The sequence below is a fragment of the Hesperophylax consimilis genome, chromosome 27, assembly GCF_061612785.1.
Source record: "Hesperophylax consimilis isolate HC1 chromosome 27, BYU_Hcon_1.0, whole genome shotgun sequence".
NCBI lineage: Eukaryota > Metazoa > Arthropoda > Insecta > Trichoptera > Limnephilidae > Hesperophylax > Hesperophylax consimilis.
Genome location: NC_142862.1, coordinates 26,771,297 through 26,790,899, shown reverse-complemented (window position 1 = coordinate 26,790,899; position 19,603 = coordinate 26,771,297). Strand labels below are relative to the sequence as shown.

Below are 19,603 nucleotides of genomic sequence, written 5' to 3'. Positions count from 1 at the left end.
GTCAGAAATTCACTCCAGAGACTGAATTCAGGGCAGGGGTGTAGCGTAGGCACGTCAGAAATTCACTCCGAAGGGCTGAATTCAGAGCAGAGGTGTAGCGTAAGCACGTCAGAGATTCACTCCAGAGGCTGAATTCAGATCAGGGTGTAACGTAGGCACGTCAGAGATTCACTCCGGAGGCTAAATTCAGGGCAGGGGTGTACTAGAGGCACGTCAGAGATTCACTCCGGAGGCTAAATTCAGGGCAGGGGTGTACTAGAGGCACGTCAGAGATTCACTCCGGAGGCTAAATTCAGGGCAGGGGTGTACTAGAGGCACGTCAGAGATTCACTCCGGAGGCTAAATTCAGGGCAGGGGTGTACTAGAGGCACGTCAGAGATTCACTCCGGAGGCTAAATTCAGGGCAGGGGTGTACTTAAGGCACGTCAGAGATTCACTCCAGAGACTGAATCCAGGGCAGAGGTGTAGCGTGGGCGTGATTTAATTTATTTTCGGAAATTACTTTGCAAATATTTTTCTATCGAGGGAATTTCATATAAAATTACCCTTTTGGCTCTACAAATGTACAGATATTATATTCAAAAACGACATTTATCTTTTAGGAACTTAACAACTTGAAGCGTTCAAAAAAAAAAATTATACATCGGTAGAAATTCGGAATGCGGTGGCTTAAGTCAGTTCTGTAGTTATATAAAACTTTTACCTTGGAATCGTAATAATTATTGCGCAAGTACCTACCTATGAAGCTATAGAGCAATGTGACCAATTTCGTTTGATTTCAATCGAACAGGGAGCACATTTAAAATGATTTAATATTATTTATATTGTAATTTTAAAACAACACGATTTTTAATAATTATTTGTAAGTACCTCCGTCCCTGATCAAGTTACCAAAATTGTACCTTGTAAAAGCGTGAGAAATTTCTGCAACGCTTTGTCCACTGAAGGACGCTCTGAATTAGTGATGTTTTACCTGAATCTTAAACAATACAGCCAACACCCAACAATGCAGACCACATACATAACACTCAATAATAAGAACAATTATAGGGGATACAATGCCTTTGTTTAAAGACACTGGGCTATTCAATTTAAAGCAATGGGTGGAGACATTGTAAGAGAGACGTAAGTGGACCTATCTCTCAAAAGTATTCGTTGAAATTAGTGAAATGTATTTTTTTTTAATAACTTAATGAGTAAAAACTCAAATAGTAAGATTTAATCATTGAAAACAGTCCAATGTTCAAATCTTAGATGCGACCAAATCTCTTTCTGATCTTTCAGTTTGAAATATTTTCGTTTAATAGTCGCTAATATTGTCTTCGTTTATTAAATATAACAATTTGTGGTTTTACTCATTAAGGCGATGCCATACGTATTAATGCAAAATCATGTGTTTTTGGTTTGAAAATTTGGTCGCCTAGAAATGTTTCAGATGCTTTAATTAAATACTGCGAGTAGAATACATCTCGGCCTTTGAAATAATGGAGTATTTTTTAGATAAGTCTTTTTATAAGCCCAGAAAAAAAATTTAAAGGCCTATGAAAACTGCTTTAAAGTTCAAAATCTCCTACTTACGAACCCATTTTCGTTTATGATTTTATTGTATAATGTGGCAAATTAAGTTACTTATAAAATTATCGAAAAAAAAATTAAATATTTTTGCCTGAACATCCACAAAATAAAATAAAAGGCACTTCTTGCCATGTTTTTTTCTTGCATAAATCAAAACAGGCGGATGGTGTTAAGCGGGAATTTAAACCTTATCGCCATCTAAGGGTTGTTATTGATAGCGGCTCAATTTAAAATATTACATAACGTAGTGCATCGCCTTAAGTTATTCCAAAATATAATATAAAAAATCATCATGGACTTGTAGAAAAGTCAATAGATGTCGTACATTAAAATAAAATATGATATATTTATCCAAGACACTATTTAGATTGTATTTAGTTTGGGAAGAATCTCGCAATCACGCGTAAAGAAAACAGGCAATAAAAACATGCGTTAAGAAAGAAGGTGATGTTGGTAGTGCTTAGTCGTAGTATGATACAGATAAATATGAAGGGGATAGGGTCGAATTAGCTCAGTGGTAGAGCAAAGCCCCGGCAAGGCTGAGGTCGTGGGTTCAATTCCTAGATGCGACCGAAACTTTTTCTGATAGTTCTATTTAAAATAAATATAACTATCGCGAAGCTATCAGTCCACAATGGAGTGCTGGTACCTACCCTGATGTATGGAAGTGAAGCATGGAACTGGCAGAGTAAGTATGAAAGCAGACTGAATGCTGTAGAAATGAGATCCCTGAGGTGTATGTGTGGTAAAACCGTGTATGATTGTGTGAGGAATCTGGAGATCCGTAAAGAGTGAAAGGCTGATGTAAGCGTAATGAGTAAAATTAAGAAAGGGACGCTTAGATGGTTTGGGGATGTAGAAAAAATGAGCGAAGAAAGGAGTATAAGGAGAATATATTATGCAAATGTGAATGGTAGCAGAAGTCGGGGACGCCCGAGGAAAGCATGGCGCGACCAAGTGAATCAGATACTTGAGTCGGGCCAAGTCAAGAGTCAGAATAATAGAATAATGTGTATAAGACGATGCATGACTGTGAATGAGGCAAGGAGTGTGTGGTGTGATCGAGTTGTTTGGCGGTCCGTCCTCTCCGCCTACCCCTGCAGAGAAACGGCGTGCTGGTTAGTAAGCTAGTCTATTTCAAATACTTTCGTTTGAGGAGTCTCAATAATAATAATGTTGTGTCTATTAATTAAATGTCACCATCTTTTCAGAATTATTAGAAGATTCAATCACTTCATTGATGATAACTAATCATCACGCCATTTCCTCCAAGGTGTGAATATAGAGGATATAGTGTAGCCTGTGTTGGTACACGATCTTTTTCATCATAGATAAGTACTATTCTGTTAGTCTGATATAGAGTGAGATTCTGGAATAGTTGCCCCCCTCGGTCAAACAAAATAATCAATATATTCCAGCTTTACATTCAATTTCAAACAGATTCGTTGTTTTAAAACGTATCTCACAATAAAACTCTTTAGGGATTTAATTTTACAAACGGACAACAATATCTATGCAATTAAAATATTAATATTTCCAACGCAAACATAAACAGTTATTGAAATTTGTTACCCATGGTTTTTCCTTATAAACTGTACCACTTTATAAAATACTATTAACATATTTATTTAGACAAAAGTATTTATAAAGTTTTTGTTTTTATGTTTTAAAATAATTATTTAAAAAATTGGCAAACCGGGTGAACTGTTTGGCGGTTTTATGTTTACTTTTAAATGCAAACTTCTAAATCTGTTTAAATATATGTGTGACCTATTCGGTGACAGATATAGCACAAAGTCGCCCAAATGGTTAAAATTAAGTTAAATGTGTTTAGTTACCAGCTCTGAATAGCCAGATTCCATATACTCCAAACATTCTGTTTTCTTCTTTAGTCAAAGTTTCGGGCAGTATTAGAGAGTCCATCATCAGGGCAGATGTGTAATAGTGAACTAGTTAGTCCGAATCACAATTAATTGTCTTAGTAACCTCTTTGAAGTTATTGTTCAATTCTAAAATATATTTAATTTTTTAATATCATTTTGTAATTGCAGATAAAATATTTCATGTTAAAATGGACAGACGCATAGAAAATTGACAAACTAAAAAATAACCTAATCAATCAATTGTAGTGTAATAAAAGGTGAAAAATGGTTTCCTGAAGGAAAAACACCATAAAATATAAATGAATATTAATCAAAAGTGTCACGATGGTTCCTGGTAACATTGATAAATATGTGCAGTGCATTTTAAACATGGTGTCTTGAAGAATAAGTCAAAATTGAGAGCGGGGAAGAAATAGTAGAAATGGCCGCTGTGAGTGCAAACCTGATGCATCATCAGCGCCATTCCAAGGTCAGCCACGAGGAGCAGAGCGAGGAAGAGTCCAACGATGGAAGTGTCCACTCGGGGTCCAGGGAGAAGCAGGAAGACATCTCCAGCCCAGAGTACAAGCCATTAAGTCCAGAGAGAAGAGTAGACAACCCCTACTCTTCAAATACCTCTGACCCTGGGAAGTATACCAACTCCCCCGACCAAACCGACAGAAGATCTCCCAACAGGTGCACTAACACACCAGAACTTCTGAAAAGCACACCACTTCAGCTAAACTCATCATTTTCAATGCATAACATGTTGAAAATGAAAACAGAAAGAGATAGTGTCAGCCCTCCAGCCAATACCTGCTCCAATCCTGGTGTTTTTTCAACAGAAAAATTGCTGGAAAGTACGCCAAATTACGTTCGAAGACTTTCGCCGCATTTAGAAGAACCTGATAGGCGAGAGCTGGTTTTTAATGCTGAAGATGTTTCAAACTTTGAAGGATCACCGAAAAGAAATAGCCAGAATAGTTTTGGCTACAGAGACGCCGAGTATGACCGGAGGAATAGCTCCCCCAATGAAGAGGATGATAAATTAAGAAGAAGTGGAAAAGGTAGCGATGATATGGAAGAAGGAAATAGTTGTTGCAGCGAGGACACCGTCCTTTCAGTTGGCAATGAAGCACAGATGGGAAGCTTTGATAATGAAAACAGATCTTCTTCTACTGCCAATTCCCAGATAATTTCTCCTAGATCTTCTCCAGCCCCGTCACCTGCTTCATCAGTTGCTGGCCATAATATGCAAAATCTATCATCCTTTAAACATATACAATCTCATTTGTCAGCCATTTCGCAGTTGAGTCAAAATCTTCACGGAGGCCAGCATTTGCTTTTAAGGCCGAACCCTATCGCACCAAATCCACTATTGTTCCTAAATCAAAACAGAATGTTATTTAATCCTCATCTACCGATCCAGCCCGTCGTGCAACAACAGTTGGAGTCCCTACACCAAAATCCTCATAGTTTATCCAATTCTCCCACAAGTATAAATCCAGGTATGTCGAGACTATCACCAAACGAAGTTTCACCAAATCCAAGCTTGAGTTCCAACCAATTATCTCCAAACTCGCCAGGCTGTGATGGAAAACTTAACCTAATGCAAAACTTAACGAGTTTTGGCGTCTTAGCTCCACAGCTTGGCTCTAGCTTGCGATACTACAAACAGAGTCATTATGCGAACCAAGCTATGTTACCGATGGCCCCAAATTCACAAAATCTCAACAGTGGATTCAACATGACTGGCAAAACCTCGCAAGAAGAAAGAATTGATGGCATTAGAAAAAACAGTAATGCAAAACCTGGACACCACGACAAACTAAACTTTAACATTGGTAACCCTTCATTAATGAATCCTGGGGGAGTAAATGAAAGACTATTTGGATCAAGCAATCCAAACATAACCCACAATTTAAACGTTGATGAAGAACGACAACACATCATTTTAAATCATAATGGTTTAAAATTCAGTATAGATAATATTTTAAAAGCCGACTTCGGCAGAAGAATTACAGACCCTCTCCATAAAAGAAGCAAGAGTGGTTCAAGCAAACACAAATTTGCCGCAGCAGTCTTGAATCCTTTAGCATCATCAGGTTCCTTACAGAACTCAAAACCAGTTCCTCTCCACCACCAAAATCTCAAAGACAATTACGGGAGCGGCATCAAATCCGGTGCTTTCCTTCAATCCAAAGAATCAAATACTAGTACTTACTTTCAATCCAAAAATGCTTCCTCAAATTTGGTGCAGGCAACGAATTTGAACAATAATTCGTCGACTAGCTCGCTTAGATTGTCGTCTGAGAGGCTGAATTCTGAGGTTAGAGTGCCAATTGCCAGTGAATTAAAATCAGGGAGTTCCTTACAAAACAATTTGGTGACGAGCAGTGTTAGTGTTGCCATTCCTCCTAATACTGAAAAGCCGAGACCTGGAGCAGATCCGATAGATTTGTCCAAATCTGAGAGCGAGGGAAGCAGCAAAGGGGACGGGCCTATGGTATGGCCAGCCTGGGTGTACTGCACTAGATACAGCGATCGACCGAGCTCAGGTATGTTATCACCCCTTATATAAATTGTCTATCTGATTAATTGCATGTCAATGCGCAATAATACGAATCAATGTCTTCGTCCAATCGTCGGCGAACTTAAGACGTATCTTTTTATTATGAATTCGAAGAACGATGTATTAAAACACTCAGCGTATAAACTTCTTCTTTGTCGGGTATATTTTTCTATGAAGGTGGCTAATTAGGTGAATCACCGTTTTGGAATAAACGTAAGTTTTTCTCCTTCATTTTTCACGCACGTATGCCCGGAACGACGCGGTCGGTATGCATTACTTTGAAGGAAACGGTTACTCGTAGACTACCTAATGTAGGTAATTTTATTTTGGTCAAACATGCTATTGAGTTACTGGTGTCATAAAATAACAGAAGTCAAAAGCTACATTTTATATATTCAAGTCAAAGCCAATTCACAGTGCTGCGATATATTTCCTGTAAAAACGGACTTCTAACAATATATGTATCGAATGTATAAATAGGTCAGTACCTACATCTTTTTTATTTTATTTTATTCTTCATAATAAGCACCCGCTAAATTACCAAAGCAGTTTGTCAGCAGGTCAATTTCACAAAATTAATTATAACACTAAAGCACACATATAACGAGAAGCCACAATATAGATAATAGATATAGAAGAATAACATTTCATGTGACCACAATACAACGGCATAAAATATATCTACAGATAGATATACAGTTAACACACTCAAACACAATCATAGGCATATTGTGACAATTACGAGCATACAATCAATGTATTTATAAACATTATAAAAATCTATTGACTATTTTTTCATCATTTTTTTGAGTTCCAAAGTTTGGAATCACTATGCGTTAGTTTAAAAATTAGTAAAAACAGTTTTTATTCCATAAGCTATGGATAACATGAAGTTTGGTGACAGGGGAGGTTATTTGCAATAAAAATTAACAAATAGTGGTTTAATTCTTAACCCATTTATTGTAACATTAATTTTTGTTTAAAAAAACACAGTTACCCAAAACAAATCCTTAAAAAGTACAAGGTTTTTTGTTCTTTTTTCTTCTAAGTATGCTGTTAAATGTTTTATTTCTATTTAATGTAAGTATTATTTTAGAACTCCTAACAATATATCAAAGTAGATCTATTTTATTATAGTATTATTAATTTAAAAATAAAATAAAAACGAGCATTTGAATGAAGCTGATACAAAAAAATACGTACCATGGAAAGTTGAACCTCAACTAAAATTTGTTTTATAGTTTGTGTTGATTATTAAATAATAATAATTTATTTATTAATAATTATTAAAATTGTTTGAAGATTCATTTCAGTTTAATAGAACTGTTAGGATGTGGTCAACATTTTAACAATAAAAGCAAAAAGTTAAGTTATTTGACCAAACATGTGGCGTTATAGTGATTTATTTTTGAGGTATCATGCCGTGTTGCGCTACCTCCTTCTTTTGCCAACGTTTCGGATTATCGATTAATTACACATCTGCCCTGATTACGGATACTGTTATGCTGTCCGAAACGTTGGCTAAAGAAGGAGGTAGAGCAACACGGCATAATACCTTAAAAAATCACTATAGGTAATAGTTTTGCCCGTGAAAATCTCAAATCATATCCAAATATGTTGTGGTCCAATTCTTAACCCTTTCAAAGTTTTGAATTTTAAAATGTCATGATTTTTTGTGAGACTTTCTATTATTACTTTATTTAAGGCGAATGCTGTTGAATTCTTGGGTGTTATTATGTGATTTTCGGCGTAGAGCTCTTGATTATAATTGTCATTGATCCCCTAGCTCTCGTCAAGTATTTAGTGGTTTGGCATATCTGAGTATCTTGGCAGGCGGAATCACATCACACAAATCACTTAGCGAGCCCTTTCATAGAAAAAATTTAATTGAACTTCTCGGAGCTGCGATACTGGGCCTTCTAAGAAATAGTCCATTGCGAAAATTCTGTGTAATTTGTCTAACGATGTTGTTATCAAACTAGGCTAGATGGATTTTTTAATGAGCGTAGTTGTTTAATCTGAACAGTTAGTAGCTGAGATGACAGGCGGACCCAGGCGTCGCAGGTTTCATCCTCTTGAATGAAGAGAAGTAATTTTTTAAAATTTTGAAATAACTTAATAAGTAAAACCTGTTAATTAAGACAAAATTAGTGAATTTGAAAGGAAAATTTGAAACCGCAAAATCTGTCGCACTTAAAAAGATGATGTGTTATAAGTGTGGGCGTGGCCGCGATATCTGTGATCTATGATCTGTGAGATGTGATCTGCTAGCCAGGCTATATTTGAAAATTATGCGATGATTAAGGGAAGGGGTCAGAACAATTTACGGAGCGTCGTAATTACGCGGCTGTCATCTGTCAAAGTGACAGATCCCACACAAAGAAATGATATTCCGCGGCAGTCCCCAATTGATCTGAGCGCCTCTCCTGAGGAAGATTATAGCGTGGTGTGTCATCCCGACATATAATACGTACATGCCACGCCCAATTTATGCGCGCATAATATCGCGTTATGTGTCTAAGGCCTAAAAGGCAAAAATTGCGAATGAAACAAGCTGGTCTTATTCGATTACACTCGGAACTTCGCTTTCAATACAATTCAATTGAATTGTTACCACTTCTTCTTTGCTTGGTCATGCCCAGTTAGCCATACTTTAAAGTGTCATTCAAATACAATAATAATTACTGCAGTTTCTTACTATGCCAACAGAAGCCAATCTCCGTTCTACCATTGTCCAGATTAATTAATTAACTCCATTAAAACAAGTAGACATTGTATTTAATAGTCACTGACAACATTAATATTATATTGAAGAGTCCATTGAAAGGATGAAGAAATTCATTAGAATACTATGATATACCTACCGACTGAAGAGATGGAACGAAAGAGCATCTTTTGGACATACCCGAATTAGCTATTTGTCCTTACTTGTGAAATAAAATATATAATGCATTCTATTGATAGTTCATTTCTCTTGGAATATTATTGGTTCCGAAGTCGTCGTCAAGATACCACACGACAGAACAGATGTTCTAGCACAGCAAGAGGAATGGTGCCATTTCTAAAATAGCTGGTATACATAGAGCTACACGATTAAAGGCGCTATTGCGAACTAATATCTCGTCAAAACGTTTTCAACGCGATAAGCGGTGCGCGTAGACCGGATTCGGTAGTTTCCGAGTAGAGTGTTGTAGGTCAATTAGAGATAAAAAAGTGGAACCTATTTTTTCAGTGTTTTTTTAAGGCGAAGCTTAATGCTAAATCACTATTTTGATTAATCTTTATAACGAATTGGTGTACATTATGAATACCAAAAAAATAAGCTTTACATAAATATTGAAGGTTATATTATCGCTTCGCTTGAGTAGAATACAAATAGTAAAATAAATTACTCAATACAAAATATAAATGTAAACTACTAAAAAAAAAATAGAAATGTATGAACGCGTAAAGGAAAAAACTTTAAAAAAAAAAACAGTATTATAGCGAAAATTATTTGTAACAGTTTAACTTGATTAACTTTTTTGCTTTCTTATAAAATTAATTACAAAATAAATAAAAACCAGTTTTTGGCTTGAAATCGAACATTTCTAGACTCCGTTTGTCAAGCGATTTTAATGCCTATTACCCACAATATAAGGTATATCAAGAATATACACATTTTGGCTTGTAGCTTCCTTAATCTTTTATTTAATTTTTTTTTAAATTAATAAATATTTTAATTAGGTATTCCTTTTACGTAATAGAGGACTCAGCCAGAAGGGGAATTGGAATAGATGGGAACCAGATGTGATGCTGCCTCAGCCATTCTGATCATTTGGTGACACATATAGCACCATGTGACACTAGTGGTTTTAAATCATTTTCATATCGTTGGATAGCTATCATCGATATATTTAAAAGAAGAAATAAAACATGTAGGTAACTGCATTAAAATTAAAACAATGAAGCAAAGATACATAAATAAATGCTTGATTGCTTTATCATTGTTTTATCATGAGTTAGTGACAAACAGAAGTCGTGTCAATGTCAGTAATAAAGAAACTAGCTAAGGTAATTACTCATTCTATTTCCTCTGCATTCTATTTATAGTAATTATTAATACCATTGATTTAAAGCCATCATCACAACACAAGTCTTACTACACAATATCACATTATTAATAATCACTTAATCATTAATCAAACCACAATATTATTATGGTATATCAGTTGATTTTAAGCTCGGCTTAAATATAAAGTTGAGCTTATTGCGGTGGAGAAGCAGTAGACTTAAAATTAGCTAACACAAAATTTGAAAATTAAAATTAAAAATAGTGGACAGGATAGACATCACTGGTCAGTTACTGTATAGATTTTGCTCTGCAGGTAAGTGTGACAGTGAAATTCAGTCATCTGTGCATTAAACAGCTGGATCCATCTGAATTATGTTGTTTGACAAAGGAGGGCACCAGTATTCCTGTTTGGTCGATTTACGACTAAAAGATTTAAATATTTTTGTCACAAGAAAGTTACAGTACTTTTTGAATGTGTTAATTCAATTTATTCTAAATTCTACTCTCTTGAGAGCTTGTCGTGACAGATCATTTTTTCATGGTGCAAATGCAAGTTTTATTGTGCTGATTGCCGTCTGCTGCCGAATTTGGAGATTAACCTCGAGGTTAAGGAATTGCTGCCAATCTCAATGCGAGTGATATATTCGGTGAATTCTCTGTTTTATGTATTTGGTGACTGGATGATAATTTGTTACGCTGCCTGCAGAGTGAAATTTTGTAATCAACCATTTTTTTCATAGGGAATTATTTATTCCCTGATGGTCTGTGTGGTTTACAAACCAGATCATGGTCACGCGGTTTGCAACATAATATAGGTCGGAAGTCTAGAAATCAACTATATTACACGTATTGTCTATGATTTTATTAGAGGAATGAGCATGATTTTCTATGCTGCATGAGTGGTATATTGATGCTCCTACGTCATCGGGAGATGACAAGCTTTTAAAATGTCAAATGTTTTATGACGGCTAAATTAGGAGTTGATTTTTTGATAAAGTTCCCAACTTCAATCAGCATGGTGCTATAATATACGAGGATACTAATTTTAAATAGTATTTGTTTTGCTAGAGTCAATGCACTATTCTTGAAATTATGACAAACAAACCGCTGAAAACAGTGTCCTGACTTGATTTCTCGTATAATACCTTACTATACTATATTTGTCTATTTTAGATTGATTATCAATTAATAAAATCAACATCCCCCATCGCTCGATGATTGTAATAGTCCATACTGATAAGATTATGCAATTTGCCTCTATTTCGGTGAGATGGAAGTATGTAATTACTCACGTAAACGTCAAATTTGACATGCCGCCAACGGGAATTGAACCCGTCCCTTTCGATGTCCGGTCAGGTGCTCTGAAACCACTGAGCTATGGCGGCTTATTTCCAACCCGCCAAATAATTCAATTTTTACTAGTACCTCAATCAAGAATTACTGCTTCTTATATTTTTTCACCTGTAAACAACCAACTTTATTTTTGTAGGAAAGGCTTTGTTAGTGCTAAATTTCTCACTAGATGGCGTCGAGACATATTATATCTACATTTTTTGGTGAAATATTTTTGACTTGTCAAATATTATTATTTTTTTAATGCTAAACTAATGTTTATAACACGTGGTTTCATGCAAATTTAACATTATAAATATTTCAGGATACTAATTATTGCTTATAATTATTTGTTTTCCTTTATGCTATGCATAAAACCATGTCTTATAAACATTAGTTTGTCATTAAAAAAAATAAAGTCAAATTTGACATTTGTTACTGCTAGCGCCTCGGTGTCTAAAAAGAGAACTATTCTACGACTTACCAAGGCTTAAGCGGCCGATTTAGCCGGCTTAAGTTACGCGAGGAATATCACGCATAGCGAGGATACGTATTGACTGATATACCGGGCATACGTTTAGTTAGATTTGATAAACATTTAATGACTAAATAGAACAATAGACAATACGTAAGAAATAATAAATAGGTGTAGATATGTGCTCATTATTTGTGGTTTGAGTTTACTGTAAATAGTGACATAGGTATACTCATACTTACATGGATTCGGGAAACTAGTGGTTTACCGAGAAACTAATAAATCTACACCACGTACTAAACTCTACAACAAAACCCCACTCTCATTCAAAATTACATAAAAAATTCAATTTTTTAAATATCAAATAAAAAGCTAGATATCAAACACAGAGAGATCAGAAATTGAAAATATAGTAGGTACTCTATAAAACACCAAGTAATATATTTATAATTATTTAAGAAAAAAATCTATAAATTTCATTCAATAGCACCATTCCTCTTGCTGTGCTAGAACATCTGTTTTATCGTGTGCTGTCTTGGCGACGACTTCATAAGCAATAACATTCCAAGAGGAATTAACTGTCAATAAATGCACTATATATTATATTATTATTATACATTTACGCAAATGTGAATGGTAGCATGACTGGAGGAAGACATGGAACGATCAAGAGAATCAGATACTTGAGTCGGGCCATGTCAAGAGTCAGAATAACAGAAGAGTATGTATGAATGTGAATGAGGCATGAGTGTGTGTGTCAATACCGAGTTGTTTGGCTGTACGTACCATCTGCCCACCCCTGCGAGGAAACGGCGTGATGGACGTCTCTACATATGTGATGTTGATTCACCAATTTCCCTCTTGTACCTCTAGTTTCCGGACACCGTGTTTTATGTGCATATTGAAATCTAACGACATTATTACAAAGCTAGATAATAGAACAAATGTTTTTTCCAAGACATTTGTAATAATATGTCAAGATGGACCCAACGACAGAACAATACACAATTTATTGCAAAATGTACCAATCATTGATTTACACATCAATGATACCAACTAATTATTTACTTTTGAATAAGCACAGTAGGGTACTTACTTATCAAAGAAACATAGCAGCATAGAAAGACTAATTTTAATTATGCCATCGAAGAAGAAGATGATCCTAATAAAACTAAACGAAACATGAAATAGAACAAGATAGAGAAAAATAAGTAGGTAACGGTCTCAACTGGGAATTCAACCCAGAACCTCGGCAATTGGGAACTAATTATTATACGCCCCCAAGGTGTCGGAAAAGCTGTCAATCAGAGATGTGGAAAATGGGTACCCAAAACCATTTGAAATGCAAAATGGAAATGGGTCAAAACTTTTCCATTTAAAAATGCAAAATGGTTTTTAGAAAAGCATTTCAAATGCAAAATGCAAAATACCTATTTTCAAAATGCATTGAAAATGCAAAATGGTTTCTCAGGTCAAACAATTAAAATAATTATAAAATTTTTAAACAATTTTGTCATTTAACAATGGACATCAATGTAGCACAAACATATTACATGATGGTAAATCCAAAAACACCACGACTACAGATTATATTATGAAACAACAAAAAATTTGCGCGGGACTAATGTTGCCAACGTAAAAACATAGAAACTGCTATCTAACATTTAATATTACAGCGTCATGGCCCCATGTTCAGTATTTGAATCAGTACTTTTTGTAATGGTATCACTCAATTGCCAGGGCTCCTACCAGGGAGCAACTTGACTAAATGCTTTGATTATATAAATGTCACTAAATGTAAATTATCTCTCATAGCGAGGTTGAAGACCGACTGATATTTGGGGCTTATGAAAAAAAGATGAGTGAAGATAGTAGGAAGAATGTTGCAAAAAAGCATTTAAAATGGAAAATGCGTCGAGAAAAACTTTTAAAATGCAAAATGCAAAATGGTTTTTAGAAAAGCAAATGCAAAATGGAAAATACCTATTTTGCATTATGCATTTCCATTTGAAATGGATTTATTTGAAATAAATCACATCTCTGCTGTAAATATGCACAACTTTTGGATAATGTTGTACGTTATAAAAAAATAACTGGCTAAGGGTGAACTAACTAAGATCTTAGAACTGAAAGAAACCGTATATACGATCCATTGACTGATCTCGAAGGGTTTTACCAAAACACAATCTATGTGAGTTTATGAATATCAGCTCCGCCATCTTGATTCGGTTCCGAGATAGAAATCAAAGATGGCGCTGTGTTCCCGCGCGCGGCATATAAAAGACGCATTTTTAATCACACGATTGTCTAGATTTATTGTCCCATTACCCCTTGCGTCTGTATTCGTTGCAATTATCGCCTTGATATTTATGTAAATTAGTTATTTGATTGAATCCCGCAATTAATGAACGCAGTGTGATGTTAAAAACATACCGCGCGCGTAATTAAACGCAATAACGGCGACATTCCGTGCATACCTCCCGATGCAATATGGCCTCGTTATGAAGGGAATAATTGCACATAAAGCGACGTTTTTCCGCAGATGCATACATATTTGTATGATCTGCTGCTATTTACCTAAGCAGATCGGAATTAGATGATTATTAATTAGCTCGTTCAAATGATGCGGCAGCTCTTAACACTCAATACTTCTGCTAATCCTACATCGTTGCACAAGCAATATTTTCCGCTCATATTGACGGTAAAACCTGCTACAGCAGGTTTTCAAATATTGTCTGTGATAAAAGTGTGTTTAAATGCCAAAGAAAATAGGGTCCCATTAGCTCTCTTGGTAAAGCAGCACCCCGGCATGGTGAAGGTCCGAGGTTCAAGTCTTAGATGCGACAATATCTTTTTTGATTTTAGTGTTTTAAAATTTTCGTTTAAGAATCGCTAATACTGTCTTCAATAATAAAATATTATAATTTGAGGTTTTACGCAGTTATTTAAAGAATAAATAATTGTATATATTTTATGTTATGCATCTACTGCAATGTTTAAAACTAGATAAATTATATAATTGATGTTAATGAATATTATGTAAAGACCTATCGGACATAAAAAAATAAATATAATAGCTAAAAATAAATAAAATGCCTGAAAACAAATAAAATGCCTAAAAATAAATAAAATGCGCAGAAATAAATAAAATGCCTAAAAACCAATAAAATGCCTAAAAATAAATAAAATGCCTATAAAAAATAAAATGCCTAATAATAAATAAAATTTAAAAAAAAATAAAATGCATAAAAATAAATAAAATGCCTGGAAACCAATAAAATGCATAAAAATAAATAAAATGCCTAAAAACAAATAAAATGCCTAAAAATAAATAAAATGCTCAAAAATAAATTAAATGCCTAAAAATAAATCAAATGCCGAAAAAAAAAATGCCTGCAAATAAAAAACTTTTGGTTGCCTATCATATTATTATCACGACTAATTCACACTGCGCTTCCTCGTTAAACATTATTAAATTGATTCATTTGTCCTCTATCACATATCAGATTCACCCTTCATCACCTTTTTAGGTACCTAAGATCCTTGTTTGTCGTTTTTTTTCGATCCTTCTTTGTTCGCATTGAAGGTGTTTTCTGAGTCTTGTAACCTTGTCAGGATATCCTCCCCAGTGGTGGCCCGTGAACTATTCCCTGTAAAAAATAATTTCCCTCGGGGCCTATGTCGTCTTTGGGGGTCTCTTGAGAGGAAGGAGTGAACATCTTGAAGAACTCTGAAGTCTTTAGAACCGTGTACAAATGTTGGGCGCGTGTTTGGCGTGGTTCCCTTTTAATAGTACCTACACATCTGCTGACCCCATAAAATTTCTCATTTGCCCCCACTGTTGAATTTGGATCAGCCACCTATGGTCTGGAGCCCCAAAGTATAAATAATCTTTAGAGCAGAGGCGTCAGGTAGGTATGCTGTGCTTGTTCTACTGGTATTACAATAAAAGATGTTTCGGGGAACTTGTGTCGTTGTTCCCTTCGGCACCGGTCCTTAGTCGGAAAATACGTCAAACACGCGCCCAACATATGTAGGTACACGGTTGACATTTGTCAAATGAGAACGGATCGCTTCTATGACTCGATCTTGAGTGGAACGATTTGCCAGCCTCTGTGTTTCCTCCCTCCTACAACAGTTTATTATCTCCTTACTCTCATCAAAAAGACCCTCCACACTGCATACCTGAATATGATATAGGGCCTCCTCTATGGAGTTAAATGGAAAAAAAACAACTTGAATAATTTAACGCATTACATAGCATTAGAAATCATTATACGTATTTAATAATTACTAGAGATGTGCCGATTATGACTTTCGCCGACTAGCCGACTAGCCGATTAGTCGGTTGTAATAAGACCGACTAGTCGGCTAAGCCGATTACGGTTTCGGGGATAGTTCTAGGTACCCTGAAATGTCGCGCATGGCCAAAGTGTACCTCTGCTGTCCCGCAAGTTCTGTTTACAGTGAGAAGCTGTTCTCAGAGGCCGGAAACATATATGAAACAAAAAGAAATCGATTGCTACCAGAAAGGCAGAAGCTTTAGTCTCCTTACATCATAATTTACCCTTAATTAAAAAATATAAGTTACAAAAAATATAAGGAGATTATGATATTTTTGGTTGTAACAATTGTGACTTTGATTTGATTAGATTATGTAGGTATGGTTATAAGAAATATGTTTTTTTCATTTTTTTTTGTTTTTATCAAACAGTTCATGTTTAGAATTTTTGGATATATATATAATATATACATATATTACTGTGCATCTTGTACATACAATCTTGATTTAATACATATAACTGAGTTTGTTAATTGAAAAAATCTACTTTTTATTTTAATAATAAGAAATACTTATAAATGTTCATTGAAAATAAGAAGATATTATGTTGTTTTTTATGTTAATTAGGATAGATACTAATTTTGTTCAATAAATGTCATAATTATGTTTTCTTTACAAGCAAGTAATTTTAAAAAGTGGATTACCAAAGGAAAGATTGCTTTACATTTTTTAATGTATAAGACTGATTATAAAAAGAAAATATATATAATCAAGGTTTTTATTTCATGTAGTTCCCCCTCATTCATATTATTGAGAAATACATACAACGTAAGAAGCCGGATAGTCGGCGCTCTTTGCCGATTAGTCGCCGACTAATCGCCGACTACAATAGTGGCCGGATAGTCGGCTTTACCGACTAGTCGCCGACTAGTCGGAACATCTCTAATAATTACTTATCTTCGTGAAAATCGTGAAAGCCGCTACTTTACGCTACTGCGTTAATGGTGGTTAATAGGAATCTACCTCTAACGATTGAGACTAACGCTACAGGAGATATTATGAAGTATTAGAGGTATCATGAAGGTATTGGAGGTATGAACGTATCACTTTCGCCGGACGTCATTTTACATCGGACGCGCGGAGGGGACAACTGAACAACTCCAACAAATACAAAATGACCAGTATGAGACGTGTTTCGGGTGGGGAGCTGTGTTACACACAGGGTGATACAGCTTCAAGAGTCAATAATTATTACCTAATTACATTATCTCCTTGGTAAAAATCACGTATAGGAACTGTATCGGACAGCAGATGGATGTACCTGATAATTTTGGGGTAATTTCTCGAATCCTTTGGGGCTTATCTCGCACGATGATAAGATTTTAAATCACTGTAAACGTGTCATATCGCCAGTTCAAGGATGAATTACTCGCACGACAAAACTGTGGGACCTTAGTAATTAATTCTCGGCGCTGTGACGCCTTATAATATTTCTGTTTAGATAAAATAATAATTACTCCACATTAACACGTGTAGAAACTGTATTTTAACCCAATAAATACGCAAACAACAGGCCCAACCAGTCAGTTGTCCGACGATATTCGCAAGTTGTGTTTCATTGCAAATCCTTACCCAAGGGACCCCCGAGAGGAAACCGGCATTTTACAGTCAATGTCACTGGCGTAAGTGTACAGTACAGGAACACTATACACCCTCGTGGTCGAAAATTACAAATATTTATACATATATCATAGTTTTATTTTTAATGTTTTTTACGTTCATATTTATTTCTTTAAAGAAGTTTTACTATTAGATTCCTGCTATCCAGCTTCACCCGAAATTTAACAAACTAATAAAAAAAATGATAAAACATCAAATGTTCTATGGAAACAAAAATCTCTAAGATGATTTTTTCGGGATGAAATGTTTCTAGATGATTGCAGATACGTTTTTTTAACTAGATCCACACTCAGGAGGAACTGAAGAAAATAAATTAGGATCTTCAAAGGAAAAGAATGAGAGGAGGTTGTGGTAAGGAAAAATGGGAAAGGAGTCAGTGCATCTAGACGAATCAATATGAATTCATTCCTCCAACCGCGATGCAAGAAGATAAGTCAAGTGAATCCTGCTGGAGAGGTCAAAGTGTCTCTCTCAACCAGATCTCTGATCCGACTCGCCGAGCAACTGGTGATAAGCATCAATACGGGCACCCTTACCTGCTAAGTCACCAAAAGAATGGGGTGACCAATGGCAGAAGTTATCAACTGAATGGTTCCCGGGGCGGTCAACCTAAAAAAGCGTGACTCAAAAGTTCACCATTCGAGAAATTTTAATACTTTAGTTAGACTTTTAGAAGCTGATTTTTTTTTAGAGTCGAGATAAATATAAATAAGCCATAATTATTATTTTAATCAGTTTTTTATTTGCACTATGCTGAGTTTTGTACCCACAACCTCTGGGTTAGGTTAGGTTAAGTTATCTGAATGCTCTAGTCAGATAACATAGTATTTTATGAAAAAAAATCCTTTCTTTTATCTTCGGTAACACCCTGTTGCTAAGGGCGAACTGTTTAGAAGTGAGTAAGCAACAATGTTATGACGAGTAACCTGATACGAATCCGGGATCGAACCCGTGATCCTGAGAACCACACGCACCACTGCCTCTGATTAACACAACTATCACTTCTTCGCCCTTCACACCCACGACGTTAAACACTTCTCCAATACCTACACATATAAAAATACCCACTTGAATGCAGAGATGTGCTTTATTTCAAATAAATCCATTTCAAATGGAAATGCAAAATCCAAAATGGGTATTTTCCATTTTGCATTTTAAATGCTTTTCTAAAAACCATTTTGCATTTTAAATGCTTTTCTCAATGCATTTTCCATTTTAAATGCTCTTTTGCAACATTCTTCCTACTATCTCCACTCATATTTTTTTCATAAGCCCCAAATATCAGTCGGTCCTCAACCTCGCTATGAGAGATTATTTACATTTGTCAAGTTGCTCCCTGGTAGGAGCCCTGGCAATTGAGTGATACCATTACAAAAAATACTGAACATGGCCATGACGCTGTAATATTAAATGTTAGATAGCAGTTTCTATGTTTTTACGTTGGCAACATTAGTCCCGCGCAAATTTTTTGTGGTTTCATAATCTGTAGTCGTGGTGTTTTTGGATTTACCATCATGTAATATGTTTGTTCAACATTGATGTCCATTATTAAATGACAAAATTGTTTAAAAAATCTAAACTTATTTTTTGTTGTTTGACCTGAGAAACCATTTTGCATTTTCAATGATTTTGAAAATAGGTATTTTGCATTTGAAATGCTTTTCTAAAAACCATTTTGCATTTTCAAATGGAAAAGTTTTGACCCATTTCCATTTTGCATTTCAAATGGTTTTGTATGTATTTTAAAATATATATATTTTTTCTTTTTGAC

General features: G+C 35.2%; 1 protein-coding gene across 1 annotated transcript in view; it reads left to right on the top strand.

Annotated features, from left to right (window-relative positions):
• Nucleotides 1-3,781: 3,781 nt before the first annotated feature.
• Nucleotides 3,782-19,603, top strand: part of LOC149410859 (uncharacterized) — a 94,853-nt gene continuing 79,031 nt past the window's right edge. The window contains exon 1 of the mRNA XM_089648372.1: nt 3,782-5,995. Coding sequence (XP_089504498.1) covers nt 3,880-5,995 — 2,116 coding nt within the window. The 5' untranslated portion in view covers nt 3,782-3,879. The remainder of the gene's footprint in view (nt 5,996-19,603) is intronic.